General features: G+C 38.5%; 1 protein-coding gene across 4 annotated transcripts; it reads right to left on the bottom strand.

The window, feature by feature from the left end:
* Window positions 1-7851: 7851 nt before the first annotated feature.
* On the bottom strand, window positions 7852-17736 carry LOC124134531 (N-acyl-phosphatidylethanolamine-hydrolyzing phospholipase D-like). Of its 4 annotated transcripts, none has more exons than XM_046499394.2 (7): window positions 17604-17734; window positions 16595-16805; window positions 15786-16023; window positions 13970-14458; window positions 13133-13281; window positions 11359-11476; window positions 7852-10559 (listed from the first exon to the last, which is right to left on the bottom strand). In XM_046499394.2, exons 3-7 carry the CDS (start codon window positions 15999-16001, stop codon window positions 10455-10457), a joined length of 1077 nt encoding a protein of 358 aa, XP_046355350.1. In that variant the 5' UTR covers window positions 16002-16023; window positions 16595-16805; window positions 17604-17734; the 3' UTR covers window positions 7852-10454. The 4 variants fall into 4 exon arrangements, with proteins under 4 accessions (XP_046355350.1, XP_046355368.1, XP_048252799.1 ...); XM_046499412.2 differs by having other exon boundaries at window positions 16599-16805; XM_048396842.1 differs by lacking the exons at window positions 16595-16805; window positions 17604-17734 and adding an exon at window positions 16477-16550.
* Between the last annotated feature and the right edge of the window lie 1996 nt (window positions 17737-19732).

Genomic DNA, 19732 nt, shown 5'->3' with positions numbered 1-19732 from the left:
ATAAAATGTCAGCAAAAACAGTGATGGTATTAAAGCTGTCAGCATAATATATTTATAATCATTGTGACAATTTAAATCGGATGTAAGTTCAAACAATCAAACACTGTCAAATTTTAATAATTATTATGAAAAATTACAATTCTGGCAGGCACATATGAGTTGAAGATGTGCAAAGATTGCATTTGTGAAATGTGAGTGACATATGCGAGTGGCTAGGGATGATCTGTAACATGTAGATTGTCTGAGCATGCAGGGAATAGAGTGAGTGATTGAGTGAGTGATTGAGTGAGTGATTGAGTGAGTGATTGAGTGAGTGAGTGAGTGAGTGAGTGAGTGAGTGAGTGAGTGAGTGAGTGAGTGAGTGAGTGAGTTTGGTTTAATGCCACTTTGAGCAGTATTTCATTTATATCACAGCTTGTCAGCTTGATTAGGTAGGGAGAAAGTCATACGTGATCTACATATGTTTGTGCCTAGACCATACACAGATATATGGTCTCTGGTTTGTGCCATGCCTTCGGTTGTCCGTATATTTGTCCGAGTTTCCCGTCTCCCGCCCGCCCTGAATTTTCATTCTGACCAGAGACCATAAAACAAATATATTTTATGGTCTCTGTTCTGACGTGAAATAATAAAAAGTTGTCGTACCACTATTTTGCTCCGCCGCTGTGGAAATCGTGTTCCGATGTGATACACAAAATAATACCACCGTTACACGCTCATAATAAAAAACAACAGGTCAGCTATATCTTTCTTCAGCAATGCTTATTAAACATTCGATCTACTTCATAAATTTATACCCGCCGTGATATTGCTGGAATATTGCTAACAGCGGCGTAAAACCAAACTCACTCACTCATAAATTTATTTAAAGAGTGGTACCAAGTGTTTTAAACTTTAAAATGTCCTAAATGTGTTACACATTTAGTGGAACATACTTATTTTATATATTTTATTTCGACTGCCAACTCTCTTGCCGTAAAAGGCGACTATGCTTGTCGTAAAAGGCGACTACCGGGATCGGGTAGTCAGGCTGTCTGACTTGGTTGATGCATGTCATCGATCCCAATTGCGTGGATCGATGTTCATGATATTAATCACTGGATTGTCTGGTCCAGACTCTATTATTTACAGACCGCCGTCATATAGCTGGAATACTGCTGAGTGTGGCGTTAAACAACCAACCAACCAACCAACCAACTTGAGGTTGGAGTTGAGAAACACGTGAAAAATATGGATGGCCTAACAGAAGCAACTCTGCACAGTGAACAGCGGCACCATAAGCGAATGACACCCCACCTACTGTCACTACATATATATGCAGTACACAGCTAGCTGTACATGTACTGATTCTGTAAGTTACCTGGAAGGTGTAATCAGGGTTATCGACATAAATATTTACTTTGTATGAAATACGATACTCAACTGAAAACATGAATCAATATTTCACTCGAGTGAAATAATACTTTTGGCCGGAACTACTTACTGTTAGCCACTATGATTTTCAGACTGATACTTGTAAAATTTGTGAGAAAATACATATTTAATAAAACATCTGGCTTTTCTTGTCTTTATCTCATCTGGTAAACCTGAAAAGGTTGACATTTCACTTGAGACTGTGCCCCTCATGAAAATATAAACTCTGCCAACACCCGATGTTGGTCATCGCTGAAACCGAAGGAATCCAAAATTCGGCATTAAATCAGTATTGTATTTTTTCTTAATAGTATTTCTTTAGTAAAAAAACCCTTAAAACTTCATGATTGAAATCGGAACTTTGTATTCCTGTGTTCCAACAACCTGTAAACTGCTGTTTCTCTTTTTCTGCATTAAATAAACAGTTCAATTTTGGAATTAACTCGTAATAGTTGGAACCTTTTGAATAGCCTTGGTGGGAGCATGCATGCAAACTTCTTCGTTGGTCAAGGAGATGTATAGAAATAACAATGACGATGGTCTAAAATGACAGACAAACAGTGCGCCGTTTGGACGGGGCGACACATGCAGAACGTGAGTTTGCCATATATTCATTTATGATTATCGTGATATGTTAAGCCATGAATTTTATGGCATGCTACCATTTAGTATTGACAATTCGATTCAGATATTAAACAAATTCATGTTGAAAATGGTTTGAATGACCAGCCACGTCGCTCCCGAGTTCGTCGCCACAAAAACACCAACAATCAGCAACAGCCTAAGTTGGTTTGTTTGCTGGTTAACCCTGCACTCAGCAATATTCCAGCTATATGACGGCGGTCTGTAAATAATCGAGTCTGGACCAGACAATCCGGTGATTGACATAATGAGCATCGATCAACGCAATTGGGATCGATGTCATGCTTCCACCAAGTCAGCGAGCCTGACCACCCGATCCTGTTAGTCGCCTCTTACGACATAGTCTACTTACAGACTATAAGTGGTTTGATGTATAATGTGAGCAAGCAAACTCATATAAGTATATCATTTACTGAACAAATTCAGGAAAACAAATAACAGCATACGTTGTTCTAAATATGTACAGGCAAAGAAGGACTTCAACAATTTATGTAGAGCACAAAAACAAGTATACGAAGAAAAAAGTAATTAATGAAATCGTTGAAGCAGATGAAAATAACGATTGTAGGTATTTTTGGAAATCTGCAAAAAACATCTTAGTATAGTAAATGTGTCGCAAAATATTTCTGTTGATGACTGGTACAAGTATTATAAAACATTGTTACACTCTGGTGTCGACAATAATAATATATATTCTAGTTATTTTACTGTTTTTGACAACGGGTTTTATAATCAAATTGAATGTATTATTACTGTCTAACTTGATTTAGTAACGATATGGCTGAAATATTGCCGATGTGACTATAAATATTCACTCACTCACTCACTCAATAATAATGCCTTCGGAGAACAAGTTAAGTCATGAACCTGAGCACAGTGACGACTTTAGTAGTGCAGATGAATTTCTTGGTAGCAGCATCACCAACGAAGAAATTGTTTGCGCAATAAATAATTTGAAAAGAAGGTATTTAAAGAAACGTGTACATCATTACTATCCTCCATTAATAGTTTGTTTAATCGCATTCTAGACAGTGGCAATTTTCCAGATTCATGGAACCATGGGTTGACTGTACCCCCACCAAAACAGGTGATAAAGACGACTCGTATAACTATAGAGGGATAGGTTTTTAAATACACTTTACTACACTTAAATTATTTACTATAATCCCTGACAATCGTAGAAAGTCCTGGATATCGACCAAACAATTGTTAAATGCCAAGCGGGTTTTAGAGAGAGTTGCTCTACCACCGACCATGCATTTATCCTTCACAACCTTGTACATAAGTATTTACGTAAGCAAGGTGGAAAGTTATATTGATTGTTTGTTGATTTAAAAAAAGCCTTTGATTCTGTAGATAGATTCAAATCACTATACGTTTAATTACAATCTGGCATACATGGGAAATTACAACGCCTTTTAAAAAACATGTACTCCAGTGTAAAAGCATCTGTAAAAGTCAATAAACATGATATGACCGATATATTTAAGACATATGCTGGTGTTAGACAGGGCTGCATTTTCTCTCCCATCTTACTATTTGCAGATGATGAAGCCATTTTTGCGAAAACACGGTAATTCTTCTCCAGCGCAAAATTGATATTCTCAATGAGTATTGTCTAAAAGGGTTATCAAAAATTAATCCGGGTAAGACCAAAATAATAGTCTTTAAAAATGGAAGTAGGATATAAAGATGTGAGAAATGGTTTCTCAGTGGAAAGAATGTAGAGGTTGTATGTATAACAAATACTTAGGTAATATATTTTCGTGTAGAAATATATTCACTTGTCATGCAAGGTGAATGAGCTTTACATGTCATTACAAAGTTTATTTTGAGATATAAAAAGATGCCAATTGCACTTTCATTCAGACTGTTTGAAGGGATAAAACAACCGATTATCACATAATTGTATGACAAATCGTGTTAATTTGCAAAAGGTTACGATAACAGTAAGTGAAATATCAAAATACTGAAAAACAGACTCCATGTCCCTTATGGGCCACGGTAATAAAATGATTTACAAATGTAAACCTATTATGAAATTCATGTTTCTAAACCAGTTCTACATTTTCTGAAACTACAATGTCAAGGTTTGCTGTAACTTGTACAATGAAATTGTGTACATGATGTACTATTGGCCTCTTGGCCTTATATACAAATAAACTGTCAGCAGTTCTTGACATAAACTCACTTGAAAGTTTGTCGGGTAGGACACTGCTAGTGGTCCATCTGTGAGTGAAACTCCCCAGATCTAGTTATGTTACATAAGCACTAGTCCAGCTCACATCCAGGATCCAGTTGTGGTGTGTGATAAATCTAAGATGCTCTTCAAAACCAACTCACTCAATCACAATCAACTTGCTCTCATTTCACCATCTGCAAGGTCTGAGACTGAATAGTGTCAGTCTGCTTACTCAGCAGTCATGATTGACAGTCTGCAGTGGGTGAATACTCTGGAGTAGACAAACCAGTGTTTGGAAACTTGATGATCAAAATCTGCCTAAGCTAGACTTGACTAAGTAGACACAAATGATGGATAACAACTTCTTTCTTGTTATCTGTCACATCCTAAGTAACACCTATCAAACAATTCTAGACTTGACTATTTACAGGCCACCATGATATAGTTTCAAGATTGCTAACTGCAGCATAAAACAAAAGTAATTCACTCACTCACTCACTCACTCACTCACTCACTGAGCTCTAATTACTAAATACCAATAAAACATGACATACTCAAGACTGTCCTTGTAACATAATTTTATTGAACACATTTTTAAATATGAATAAAAGGAAATAAATAGATATGAATGTAATATGAATAAATACTTTCAAAATATAGAAATATCAAGGAATGTAAACATAAGATCTGAAGTCTCAAACTGCAGCTGTGACCAACAGGTGAAAATAAGAAGACATGTCTTCAGCAACTACACTGAATATCAGTTGGATTAAGATAATAGGATCTGAAAAAGTCAGAGATCCCCTGTTTTATGGTTTCTTGAAAAATTCCTAACACCTAAATTCAATCCCACAGTGTCCTTTGACTAAGATAATCTTTGTACTTAGTACCATCAAAATCAGAAATAAATGAAGGGTAACCATATCAGAGGCTAACAACTAGAAGGGCGCTTTTGTAAGTCACAGGACACAAATTCTATTTTCACAATAAAAATGCAAAATACAGACACACAAATGTGATTGACTTAAAATTGAAAGTAACGGCAGCATTATTTCATCTGTATGTGAAATGAAGGTTTCAGAAAAAATGGATAGATGTACACAAGAAAATGCATGTTCACGTGTCTCCCTTAAACAGGTTAGCTGAAAACAACAAATTTAATTACCATATTTGACGTAATAAGCGCCCTGCTCTGATAAGCACCCACGGCGATATTTGCTAATATATTGGCTAGTGAACAATCCCATTTACCACCCCTTCCGATTGATCAATGTACACAAGACTTATTTATTCGCGTATAGTACACACTTGAGTGTCATATGCCCACTTAATTATGGGCAATTAAATTCTGGAAAAATATATCTGTCGCATATACCGGTAAACATTTCAGACTGTCAGCATAAACCACAAAATTTATCTTTCAACTGTTTTTTCACCAAAATAATATTCTGATAAGAGCCCCCTATTTCTAATTTTGAGAGCGCCCTGGGCACGTATTACATCGAATACGGTAAATCCTATTTTTCCATTGACATAAATATTTTCTTCATCATATTTTAGAAAACCTTTTTTAAGGTTGATGATAGTAAAATCTTGACGTTGAGACTTGTTACAAAAATATTGCTGGCAGAAATATATTCCTGTTGGAATCAGAATACATGTATCATAAAGAAATCATTCATGCTACAAAAGTTCAATCAAACATATATTTGATCACATCCTCATTCTAAGTCTTATAAATATAATCTTAACAGTTACAGAGGAACTTGACATGACATTGTTAGGATACACAGGGAAGATACAACACACTTGAGAACATCTTCACCAAACAATGATTGTCCACAACAAATGAACATCACATGTATCAGCAGAACATTTGGCACTGTGAACACAAGCTACATTTATGTTTTGTTTCTTTGTTTGTTGTTTACTGCCGCACTCAGCAATATTCCAGCTATATGACGGCGGTCTGTAAATAATCGAATCTGGACCAGACAATCCAGTGATTGACATCATGAACATTGATCCATGCAATTGGGATATGATGACATACATCAACCAAGTCAGCGAGCCTGACCACCCGATCCAATTAGTCGCCTCTTACAACCACCGTCAAGCTGGAAAATTGCTGAGTGCGGCTTAAACAACAAACAAACAAACCATACTGGTTGAATATGACACAGGGCTGTAACGCTAGTTAGGTCATGATAAAATACAAGCTACAATAGTGAAAACCTTGTATGGCCATATTCTGTAAAACTAAATATATTTGGTGACATGATTGTGAAAATGTTTGTTTGTTTACTCTTAAACGCCATATTTACTGCTACATGTATATAGCAGCTGGGGCATAATCAAATCCTGACCAGACAAGCAGTGATTCATATGACACCAAGTCACTGGTCTGACCACCAGATCCATAGATTACTAGGGACTAGGGCTGGGACGAGTCCAAATTTACTACCCGGGTACCCACCCCACTATTACCCAACCCTACCTGGGTACCCACTGTAGGTCTCAAGAGATAGGTACAAATAGGAATAGTTTGACTGTAGCCCTGGCAAAATGTATTTAGATACTCATAGAAAACGATCTGGTCATGCATACATTGAAGTTGAGTGAAGTTTTATCTCTATTCAAACATATAAAGTCAGAAGGAATGGATGTATAGTCAGAAAGAAATTCGAACACTAGTCACTTCTGGTGTAACCGTTGAAGTTCTAGAAATTTTTTGCCATTAAACAATATATCACATGACTAACCACAGGTCCGGGTAGTCCTGTGTGTATCCGGGTCCTACTCAGGAACCCTCTGACCCCAGTACCCGAGTTACCCGTCCCAGCCCTACTAGGGACCTGTTCTAACCCAAATGGTGGAACTTATAATCTTCCCTGTACTTGGGCAAGTAAACTTTCAAAATTTTATTGGTCCATACTAATAGGCTACTCATCAAGAATTGTATAGACACCTTTACTTCAGTTTGTGTTTGGCTTTTCGCATTACTTATCACAAATCAGTATATGACGTAAGAATTGCGCAGCTCAACATACTATCGGAATAATACCCTTATCAATAGTTGAGTAGTATTCATCATACTAAAGCCCTGCTCCAATGAGCGACCCCGGACCCACTTCTACATCAATATGAAAGTAAGTGAGTAAGTGAGTATGGTTTTACGCAAGAACAATGGTGAATCGTTACACCACTAATTGCCTGTCAGGTTTCTGGGCAGATTGGGTCCCAAGTACTTGCCTTAAATGGGGACTGGAGTAAATGATTGACTGAATATGTGTTTACGTTGCTTTTAGCAGTATTCTAGCAATATCACAGCAAGGGACATCAGAAAAGGGCTTCACACATTGTACCCTTGTGGGGAATAAAACCTGTGTCTTCGGCATGACAAGCGGACGCTTTAACCACTAGGCTACCCCAACCACCCCTTAATGGGGACTGGATGGTGAGGCTCTGACGTGCTGAGTGTGCCTGCGTACACCAACAGCATGGTATGTTGATCATGCTACTAAATCCACTGGTTTGCCTGGCCCAGTTCCATTACAGTCCACAGTGAAGCAGCTGGAATATTGCTGAACAAACAAACAAACAAACAAGACACCAATGGTAAAAACAGTTTACCTGCAGCACCTGACACAGTTATTGCTTCCAACAACACAGCGTTAGAAATTGGCACTAGTCCTGTAGTCCTTGCCAAAGTGTTCAATAGTTAAAGTATCATAAGGACTAGTAGAAATTTGTCATTAAGGGTTTTGCTATATGTTACCATTAAAAGGACTAATGGACTAAAAATGTTAGTTTTTACCACTGTGACATGTACTAAAGTGATTATATACATGAAATCTGCAACAAAATGTCATATTAAATAAGCACTTTCTTGCCTCAGACATAATGCTAACTTCTATATCAATTTATGTTCAACCCTGTGGCAAGTCCAGGTTCGAATTGGACCCCTGCAACCTATGCTGGTCGTAAGAGTTGACTACATGGATCGGATGGTCTTGATAGGTTTATTTTCTTCATTTCAGTAGTTATATAAACAATGTATACAGAGGGTATTTAAAGTAACAACAAGAGAATGTGTGTCTTTTTTGTGTGGGCAATTTTCTTTCAAACTTTGCAAAACTATCTGTGACTCGGTTGATGACTTGTCAATGTGCCGTCATGGCATGGATCATTGCTATTAATATCAAACACTGGTTTGTCTGGACTAGATTATATTACCGGCTGCCATCATATAGCTGGGATACTGCTGAGTATGGCATTAAACAACGTAAACAACAAGTAAACAAAACAATACAAACTAAATATCGTCACACTTGATGTTCTTGTTTCCATTATATACATTATCTGTTCCATTTCAAATATAACTGAGAACCTCTAAACACCATTTCCCACGCATCATCCCACACTCCCCACTGCCCCTCAATATAAATCATTCTTCTCTAACAGACAATCTGAATCCTTTTAACTGATTCCTAGCATTCAAAAGCTCAATTACAAAGAAATAGATTTTTCATTATGTTGGACCGTTGCTTTGCAACTATTCTCCTTATTTTCAAAACATTCAGAAAACAACCTACATAATAGTTTTGACATAATTTAGATTTTAGATTATTTAAATAATGCCTCTTGGTTTCGAAACTATTCTTCATATTTTCTTGAAAAATATTCAGAAAACAACCTACATATAATAATAGGTTTAATTACACACAGTATTTCTAATTTATGATTTTTCTTTTGCAGATGCCCAGACTCATCTGTAACAAACAACAACGTGGTCCAACTCCCATGAGAACATCAGCCTTATACATTGGAAAACATTCTAAAATGTATTAACTTCTCTGAATCTTAACATGCATCAAGTTCTTTTAATTGAGACATTTAGTCTCAGACTCAAACTCAAGTATACTCGTGACATCCCTGAGTATTGTAAGGCATTTCTGTTGTATATATAAAACACAGGTAGATTTGTTCATATTAAAATCAATTATGGCAGAACTAACTAAAGTAATGTCTAACTCCATTCGTGACCAACTCGTGTTATTCCGGGACAAGCCGAATAGCGACTCGTGCCCCTCTCATGGCCATTTTTGCGACCTGGTTCCGTCTTAGCGCAAACGGGCATACCTAAAACAATTGTCAACTCGTTGCCTAATGGTTAACATATATTTCCCCATATATTATATATATTTCAGGTGTAATTTAAATATACATAGACATGCAGAATTATACAGTGTGAGTGAACACATGTAACTGTGTCTTGGGTATATTTTTAGATGCAAGACATATGTAAAATCAAAAAGTATTTCTGAGGGATTCTTTGACGAAGAACTTGAAATCATGCTCGCATTCTGATTGGTTTGTCGTATTTTCGCACATAACATTCATCGATAGGGGGACTAGTCTTCTTGCAGGGTACGGAAAGGGGCGAATGGTGACGAATGGTCTAACTCATTACCGCTTTCAATTGATTGTCCTTGATTTTCAGTCAGATGAGCCAAAGATATTACACTGAAATGCTTTTCAAAGCATATCACTCAGTATTATCAGTCATCCTATTGTTCTTTAAGTGTGTATTTGTTCCCAGACATCCTGAACAACCAAACACCCCTACATAAAGAGTGTTAAGTCCATTCAAAGTGGCAAACATGTGGTCAGTGCGCTTGTATACAGTTGATCTCATTGAAATAGAGGGCAGAAGGTGGCATCCTTGCCCATACTTCCCATAACTGTTGATGAATTACTTATGTCAGAAAAAGACAGACAAATTGAGAAATTGCACTCTCGTGTATAACTTTCACAAAAACACCCTTGCTCAGTCTTTTTGCCTGACAGTGAACCCTGGGACACCTGACATAGAGCACCTTTATTATTATTCAAAGACTTCAGATCTTCACATGACACAATCAGCAGATGATGTGTGTGAGATCACGTCACAACAGGTGACATGTGAGGTAACAGCAAAACAGGTGACACACAGCATGTGAAATCAGGACAGGTGAGTCCTTGCAAAGACATTGTACTGACATCAACGCATAAAGCAAGTGTACATGACTGATAGACGAGGCCTGTGCTTTAGAACACTTCAGCGCACCCTTCCAAGAAGAATACATGAGGAGAGTGACAACACCCTCTTTTTGCCAGGCATACAACATGCTATCTTACAATATTGATAGTGTGAGATAGCATGAGATTCAGAGATCTAAAATATACATATTTCTCCATGCTTGACTGTGACAAAGTCATCTGGCTTCAGTCCTGCCTTTGATACCTCTTCGACGAGGGTTTCTTGAGGCTCCAAGTAGTGCTGAAACAAGTTCATATGGTCACTGTTATTTATGAAAAGAACAATAAAATGTTGTTTTCCATCACATTACAACTGCATCATGGCAGCATTGAAATTATACTCAAGTCTGACCAAACAAATAGTCCATAATACAATAACAATAATACATGCTAACAGGGTATGATGACACGCAATCAATGAATCACATATTTCAACAGGTGAGGTGAAGTGGGGTTTAATGTCGTTTATCATCCAAAACTGGCTCCCACAGGAGATATTGCTTGGATGAGATCAAGCGATATCTACACTGTAGATATTGCTGCAATGAAATTACATCACAATGCTTTGCAGACCATTGTGACATCACTGGTTACCATGACATCACAATCAAATGACATCACTATCTATCTATCCACCAGACTATGTCGCTGGTCACATATGAATAACAGCTTCGGGTACTGAGAACCTACTCCATCAAGCAACCCCCAAAATGTTATTGTGCTTTTCGACATATTTTGCATGTTAAATCCTGTTGCACACATATGGCTTCAATCATGGTGATCTTACACTTAGTATCGAATGTAACACTTGTTTGATTGTGATCATAAATCCATCAAAGATATGATGTTGAAAAGGTTCCTTACAGTTTTAAGATATTTTTAACATGAAGGTCATTAATATTGTCAGGTCTAATCAAAATTTGATCCTAAAAATAACATTTTTCTTTTACTCTCAGTCCTAATCTGATGTCCGTCATAAATTCATGCACTGAAGTCCATTCTTTAATGATGAATAACGTATAATGACTGAACAGTCCTACCTCATACGCCATCATGTTGAAGGTGCCCCAGTGGATGCCGACTGATTTGACGGCTCTGATGTCGCGGTGGATCTGCACCGCCTCCTGTGGGCCAACATGTTGCGGAGACAGGAACCAGCTGAAGGCAGAGGGGATACCATGGCATTATACTGGCTAACCAAACAATTGTGATTTACATTTAGGCTTCCATAAACCCAAATATATAGGCCACTGTTTCCTGATTACCTGAAAAAAGAATGGGTGGAGCTTGTGTTGTTATTAGGATGAACAGTGATGTCGCGGATTCTGTATTGTTGTCTACATTTTTGGTGTGTTAATGACTAAATTTGGAGTTATTACTGACGACATATTCATTAATAAGAATTGACTTCAATATGTTTTTGAGCGTATGGAGTTGTAAACATAAACACTGGTGTGCATACTTTGCATATAGAGTGTGCACTGTTTTGTTTGTTTATACAGGGATGAGACCGCCTCCGTGGTCTAGTGGTAGAGCGTTCGCCCAGGGAGTAGAAGGTCAGGGGTTCGATCCCCGGCCGCATCATACCAAAAGATGTAAAAAGATTGTACTTGTTGTTACCCTGTTGCGCCTGGCATTAAGGGGCTAAAACAAGGACTGGTCAGCTCGGAGTCAGTATACTGTGTCTGAGTGGGGTATTGTTAAACTGCGGCATGGTATATCAGTGGGCTAGGACTATACACTATACACACACACACACACACACACACACACATGCATGTCACTATATAAGTGCAGTAATCTTGCGTTGCAACGTTAAACCCCATTTCACCTCACCTAATAGAGAGGAGAACACTGAAAGTTAGGCGGGGTACTAAATGACCAGTGATTCAAGGCATAGGTAACCATACAGACACCACCAATGACATGCAATCAGTCAACCAGTTCTACCTTACATGACAAGGGACCCGTGAAGATCCGGGGTAGAAAAGATCTTCAGCAACCCATGCTTGCCGTAAAAAGCGACTACCTTTATTTTAATCTGCTTCAACGATTTCATTAATTACTTTTTTCTTCGTATACTTGTTTTTGTGCTCCACATAAATTGTTGAAGTCCTTCTTTGCCTGTACATATTTAGAACAACGTATGCTGTTATTTGTTTTCCTGATTTTTTCAGTAAATGATATACTTATATGAGTTTGCTTGCTCACATTATTCATCAAACCACTTAGTCTGTAAGGAGACTATGCTTGTCGTAAGAGGCGACTAAACGGATCAGGTGGTCAGGCTCACTGACTTGGTTGATGCATGTCATCAATCCCAATTCTGTGGATCGATGTTCATGATGTCAATCACTGGATTGTCTGGTCCAGGCTCGATTATTTACAGACCGCCGTCAATATAGCTGGAATATTGCTGATTGCGGCGTTAAACAACAAACAAACCAAACAAGAAATACACGACAAGGATACTGGGAACCTATTTTTCCCTGGACTCCCCAAAGGGCTCATGACAACATTAACTGAGCAAGGTTGCACACACAGAGTTCTATGGATTTGCACTAGAAAATGGAACGAAAAAAAGGACATAGGTGAGAAATACAAACATAATTCTATGCAGAAGTTGACATTTGCAAGTAACCTTTAACATCCTTTTGATAATACTTTTTCCCTAAAGTTATCTTTGCATTGAAATTGTACACAATATAATTCATGCATGATACAGCAATAATTACCACTACATTATTACACTCAAAGGCAAAAGGACAAACAATTTGCCCTCTACATATATCATTGTACACATAATATGCAAACCTTGGCTTAAAACATCCAATTGGAATAGCAGCAAGTGTAAAGTTTCCATATTTCCAGCCAATCTGTTTGAACACTTCACAATAGCCAGTGTCTCCTCCAAAGTAGAAACTATGCTTTGGACCAATCACAGCCCAGCTGGCCCACAGTGCCTGAAGTGAATAAAACAACCCTTATGTAATATGGCATATACGTCAGGGATAGCAATGAGAAATATGACACAACTCAGATAGATATTAACAAATATTTGTTTGTTTGTCGATTAACGCTGCACTCAGCAATATTCCAGCTATATGACGGCGGTCTGTAAATAATCGAGTCTGGACCAGACAATCCAGTGATTGACATCATAAGCATCGATCCACACAATTGGGATATGATGACATGCATTAACCAAGTCAGCGTGCCTGACCACCCGATCCTGTTAAGCTTCTTATGGCAAGCGTGGGTAGCTGAAGACTTATTCGACCCCGGATCTTCACGGGTTATATTAACAATTAGCAATTAACACCTATTAATTACTGTGTTATATCTCTGCATCCAATCATTTTCTTACACTACATAAGTAATAGGTGTGTTACCTTTTATGATCACACAGACCAATTGAATGTACCTGACCTACCTTATTCACCCGTTAACCTACCTACCCACCTGCCCACCTATACCTAAACACCTACCTACTCACCCACCTGCCCACCTATATACCTCAACACCCACGTACCTTTATTATCCAGTGCATTATTTTTATGACAAATACTACAGACCCAAACGACACCAAAGCTTTGAATACCATTGATGTATTGTGACTTTCATACTGTAACAGCTCAATCACTTACATACCTTATTAGTATCTGTAAGTGTCCTCTTGCACCAATGCTGGCATGGCGTGCAGACAACCTTCACCTCTGACCTTCCTGTGAAAATATTTTCATCCCACCAGGACAACTCGACAACATTTTCACATCCTCGATCAGACATCCATTTGCCGATTCCTACAGGAACGTACCATCTCAGATTCTTACCGTACTTCCTGTTCAATGCCTCCACCGAATACCGGTCCAAGTGATCATAGTGGTTATGGCTCACTACAACAATATCTATGTGGGGCAATTCTTCTATAGTACATGGCGGGTCACGGTAACGTTTAGGTCCCATGAACTGCACGGGAGAGCACCTGCTACTGAATATTGGGTCTGTCAGTATCGTGACACCATCCACTTGCACCAGCGACGAGGCGTGCCCAATCCACATGTATCTCACACCCGTGGAAGGCGGGTTTGAGAATTCTTCAAGGTTGGGTTTGATGATGGGAAGGGTTCTATCGAGTTCCTGTAAAAATAGATCAAATATTTTGGGCAAGAAGGCAAAAATCACAGATGATTCCGATCAAATCAGAAGTCATGTATAGTCAAATCAATGTTTTTTGTTTGTTGTTTAAGGCCACACTCAGCAATATTTCAGCTATATTACAGCGGTTGGTAAATAATCAAGTCTGGACGAGACAATCCAGTGATTGACATCATGAACATCAATCTACACAATTGGGATACGATGACATGCATCAACCAAGTCAGCGAGCCTGATCATCCGATCCTGTTAGTCACCTCTTATGACAAGGGTAGTCGCCTCTTACGACAAGCATAGTCGTTCAAATCAATGAGAGCCTCATCTTAAAATGAATGGTTTATAATGGAGACAATCACTTTATCAGGAATTTAACTAGAATTCCACCCTAAACACCCTTGGTAGTTAAACTAAGGAAACAAGTTATCTGATCAAAAATATTCTAATTTTATATTTTCTTAAAGTTAGAAGCAATTTGATATTTTATTCAACGCAATAATACTAAGCATTAAAACCTTTTTCTATTCATTGGTCCTGTTATCAGTGAAATACATGCAGAAGTTACCTCTGCCATAAGTGAGGTGAGGTGAAATGGGGTTTAACGTCGCGTCCAAGATTATTGCACTTATATAGCGACGTGCATGCACGAGTATGTCTGTGTGTGTGGCTGCTTGTACTAGTCCGGACTGATGCCGATGTATAGTGCTAGCACACTGAGATACCATGCCGCAGTTTACCATGAATACCCCACTCAGACACAGTATACTGACTCCGAGCCGACAGTCCTTGTTTTAGCCCCTTAATGCCGAGCGTTAGACAGGGTAACAACAAGTACCATCTTTTAACGTCTTTTGGTATGACGCGGCTGGTGATCGAACCCCGGAAGTTCGGCTCTCCGGGCGGACGCTCTACCATTAGACCTGCCATAAGTAATAACATTAATAACATTTATTGGAAATATCATTTTTCATATTGGGGTATTCTTAAGGACATATGCAGCAGGCTTCGGGACAAATATCTGCCTCTGACAATGTGTTGATAAATCCCTGCTACATAGTGTAAACATTTGAGTGGGGTCTTTGTGGTTTATTGCATTAGCATTTAAATCAAAGGATCCCCGAAAGCCCTGGTAGAAATGTTTACTATTTCAATATGGACAGGGCAGTGATCATAGCTACAGACTGAGATTATAATTCATTATCCCCAGATCTTGGCACAGGTAAGGGGCACAACTCCACACACTGAAATGCTGTTCCATGGGCTATTGGGCAAACTGGGCCACACTTCAATTGTAACACTGTTAATGGTGTACCTCTGTTTGGGGATCCTCCTTGTTCTCCCTTCCTCTGGCAAATTTAATGAAGTTCCAAAAACTGTTGTACCTCCACGTATCCCATGGGTTTTTGTATCGACCATTCTCAAAGAGAGGCTTGGTAAGCTCCATCTGCTCACTGTCTGACTGGGTATGCGAGGAGTCCAGCTCGGGCCGATCTGTCTCTGTTGTGGCCATTTCTACATGCACTTTCATCTGTGGCAGCCACTGAACAAAGCTGCAATAGGAATATGCGGTGACATAAAAATCATTCATTAACATAATCAGTTTGTCATAACTGAAACCATATATGGCATGTTTTATTTTCAAGACATTACATGTGTAAGTAGCTGTTGAAATCTTGAAAACTTGAAATCATCTATTCCTGAAATGAAAATGTCTCAGTTATTGCCTATCAATGAGTGTTAACATTGAATTATGTATAGACGTATGAAAAGTTGAACAAATTATATAAACTCCTAACGGCAAATAGTACTTGCTTCAGATGCAGCTGGACACAAAACCTTGTGGCTGATACTTCTTGTGATGATGGATCATGATTACAAACCAACACTACCATCAACTGTTCCGATCCATCATGATTCCCTAGTCTGCAATTTAGTATTTAATTAGCTATTTAAGGCTATATACCCTAATCTCAATATCTCCTCCATAAGGGATGAAACTGTACCTTCAAATCTTATCGTTATTATTCATCTCATTGTACATTCCATAACCCACGGACGTATATACATGTACGTCTTTGCATAACCCAATATCGATTGGATAATCTCAGTGAATGAACTTACCTACTTAAATACTAGTGAATGCCCGAATACCCGGTAGAGCACGATGAGCTGGAATTTGCTGTGTCATTGTGTAGCAACACATGACTGCATAATGTCACAGATCTCAGAATAGTTCCATTCAGTGTGATACTGCCTCAGCCATGTCAGCTGTTAAGTCAATAATCCTTGGTGAATCAAAAACTGGTATTGGCTCTCCAGGTGGAATAGGATTCTGTTGAAAACACAACACAGGGTCATAAATATTTGGAATGTGAAAGTTAAGATCTGGTTAATAGCACTCATATTATGTCACATGTATATATATTGTATCAAAATAGTTGCTTTGATATAATATTCACAATAATACCAGTTTATTAACATACTTTCCTTCATATTTGGTTTAGAAAATCACTCTTTCATGTGTGGGTTAATAGAAATGCTACTATGAAGAGTATATGAACATAGATGAATACAAAAAAAAGAAAAACATATAAATCTTATCTCAAAGGATTAAGCAAAATAGAACAATGCTTACAATTAAAGTAATATATTTGGTAAAGTAATATATCTCTGTAAGACATTCTTTAGGCGCAAAATGTGGTTGTACCTGTATGTTTACTTAAAAATTTCAATGCCTATTCTTCTATGCCTCATTTTGCATCACAAACTGTCCAATTAATATCACTAGGACTACAGTTCCATGTGACCTTATGGCAGTGCATGTTGTTTGCCCTCTGTCCCAAATGTTTATCTGTCCATCTTTAAACTTTTGATGTCTCTGAACTGGCTGTTTCCCAGCTAACTCTCACACATTACCAGTTGTGACTCACATTTGGCATGTGAATCCCATATTTTCATTATGCTCTCATGATCTTATGATCACTACAGGAAACTCAAACATATTTTTGTTAAATATACAAAAAACAAAACAAATCCAGAAGAAACTTTCAACCAGAGGGCTTAAGTCTTGCTCAAAATAGTTAAAGCCATTTTGGACGCATTAAACCAAATCCATTACCACGCCAGCCACCTGCAAACATTTCGGGTTGGCTGCTATGTAGCTGAAGGAATTAACATGAAACTGTAACACTTGTTTGTTTGCTTTTTAATACTGCATTCCTGCATCCAACTATATTCCAGCTACTTGACAGCATTAAACCAAATCCACCACCACGCCACCCACCTGCAAACATTTCGGGTTGGCTGCTATGTGACTGAAGGAATTAACATGAAACTGTAACACTTGTTTGTTTGCTTTTTAATACTGCATTCCTGCATCCAACTATATTCCAGCTACTTGACAGCATTAAACCAAATCCACCACCACGCCAGCCACCTGCAAACATTTCGGGTTGGCTGCTGTGGCTGAAGGAATTAACATGAAACTGTAACACTTGTTTGTTGGCTTTTTAATACTGCATTCCTGCATCCAACTATATTCCAGCTACTTGACAGCATTAAACCAAATCCATCACCACGCCAGCCACCTGCAAACATTTCGGGTTGGCTGCTATGTGGCTGAAGGAATTAACATGAAACTGTAACACTTGTTTGTTGGCTTTTTAATACTGCATTCCTGCATCCAACTATATTCCAGCTACTTGACAGCATTAAACCAAATCCACCACCACGCCAGCCACCTGCAAACATTTCGGGTTGGCTGCTATGTGGCTGAAGGAATTAACATGAAACTGTAACACTTGTTTGTTGGCTTTTTAATACTGCATTCCTGCATACAACAATATTCCAGCTACTTGACAGCAACCTGTAAATAATCAAGTATGGACCAGACAATCAAGTGATTGATAATATCAGCATAATATCAACTTACTGATAAATTTCAACAATTTATGCCATTATTGGGGTCTGATCACATGTTATCAATCATGTCACTGAGGCTGACCACGCGATCCACCACTTGCAACAAACAAAGGTTGCTGGGAATGTTTCTTTTTTTTAATGAAGAAAACAATCAAATCTTCTTCTTAGAAACCATTACGTCTAGGATTCTAAGAAATTGATGTGATATCTAGCAACACAATGGTATTCAGATTTGATATTGCCAGTATAACATAATAAATGGTAAAAATTTCTACTTGGATGTCTAGGAGGGCAGCGACAGTAACTTGGGTACTTGGGTCGGGTGGGTACTGGGTAGGACCCAGGTACCCACAGGACTACCCGGACCCATATCAACAATATAACATTGACGTAGTGCTGTCCTCTCACATCAAACAGACCACATTATAAAGACAAATAACAACCACACTCTCAATCCTTAATCAATTGCTAAAGATTTAGCAGGGCGCGGAGTCATCCCACAGATGACATCTTTACCTTATCAGCTTGCTGACGGGGTTAACCTCTTTGGTCATGTGGACAAAGCGTCTGACCTTGGATCAGAAGGTCCGTGGTTCGAATCCCATCACGGGACCAGAAACTTTTATGGCCACTACATTGAAGCCCAACGTGGGGCTGAGCATGTTCATATTAAATTTGAGCAAAATAAGCCTCAGTACCCTACTATGCGGCCTGGGACATGCCTTCTGTTGACGGGGGAGTATGTAGCAGGGCGTGGAGTCATCCCGCAGATGACATCCTTACCTTATCAGTTTGCTGACAGGGTTAACCTCTTTGGTCATGTGGACAAGGCGTCTGACCTCGGATCAGAAGGTCCGTGGTTCGAATCCCATCACGGGACTCGGAAATTTTATGGCCACTACATTGGGCATGGAGTCATCCCACAGATGACATCCTTACCTTGTCAGCTTACTGATAGGGTTAACCTGTTAGGGTCATGTGGACAAGGTCCGTGGTTTGAATCCCATCACAGGACTTGAAAAAGTCTTGTAATGATAAAGCAGACTATCACTTTCTATGAATATGTTAATATAGCATCTTCTACAGTTTTCATAAGTCTATTTGGAATTATATTTATTAAAAAAATGCCATTTCGAGGGACAAACATTGCAGTTTTTCGCGTTCCTCTATTTGATAGTTGTTTTGACGTTTAGTCGCATCAGAATTAGCATCTATCTCGTCTTTGTTTAACGTGTCTCTTATGCCTGAAGATGCATTCTATTTTTAGTAGTTTGGCCTTGTTGATGAAAAGGCTTATTCCAATTTCCATAGTAGATTCTATCTAGATCTATCAAGCAC

The sequence above is a fragment of the Haliotis rufescens genome, unplaced genomic scaffold (genome assembly GCF_023055435.1).
Source record: "Haliotis rufescens isolate VD_foot unplaced genomic scaffold, xgHalRufe1.0.p SCAF_16, whole genome shotgun sequence".
Lineage (NCBI taxonomy): Eukaryota > Metazoa > Mollusca > Gastropoda > Lepetellida > Haliotidae > Haliotis > Haliotis rufescens.
The sequence above is the reverse complement of the archived record's forward strand: the minus strand, read 5'-3'. Positions and strand labels throughout refer to the sequence as shown.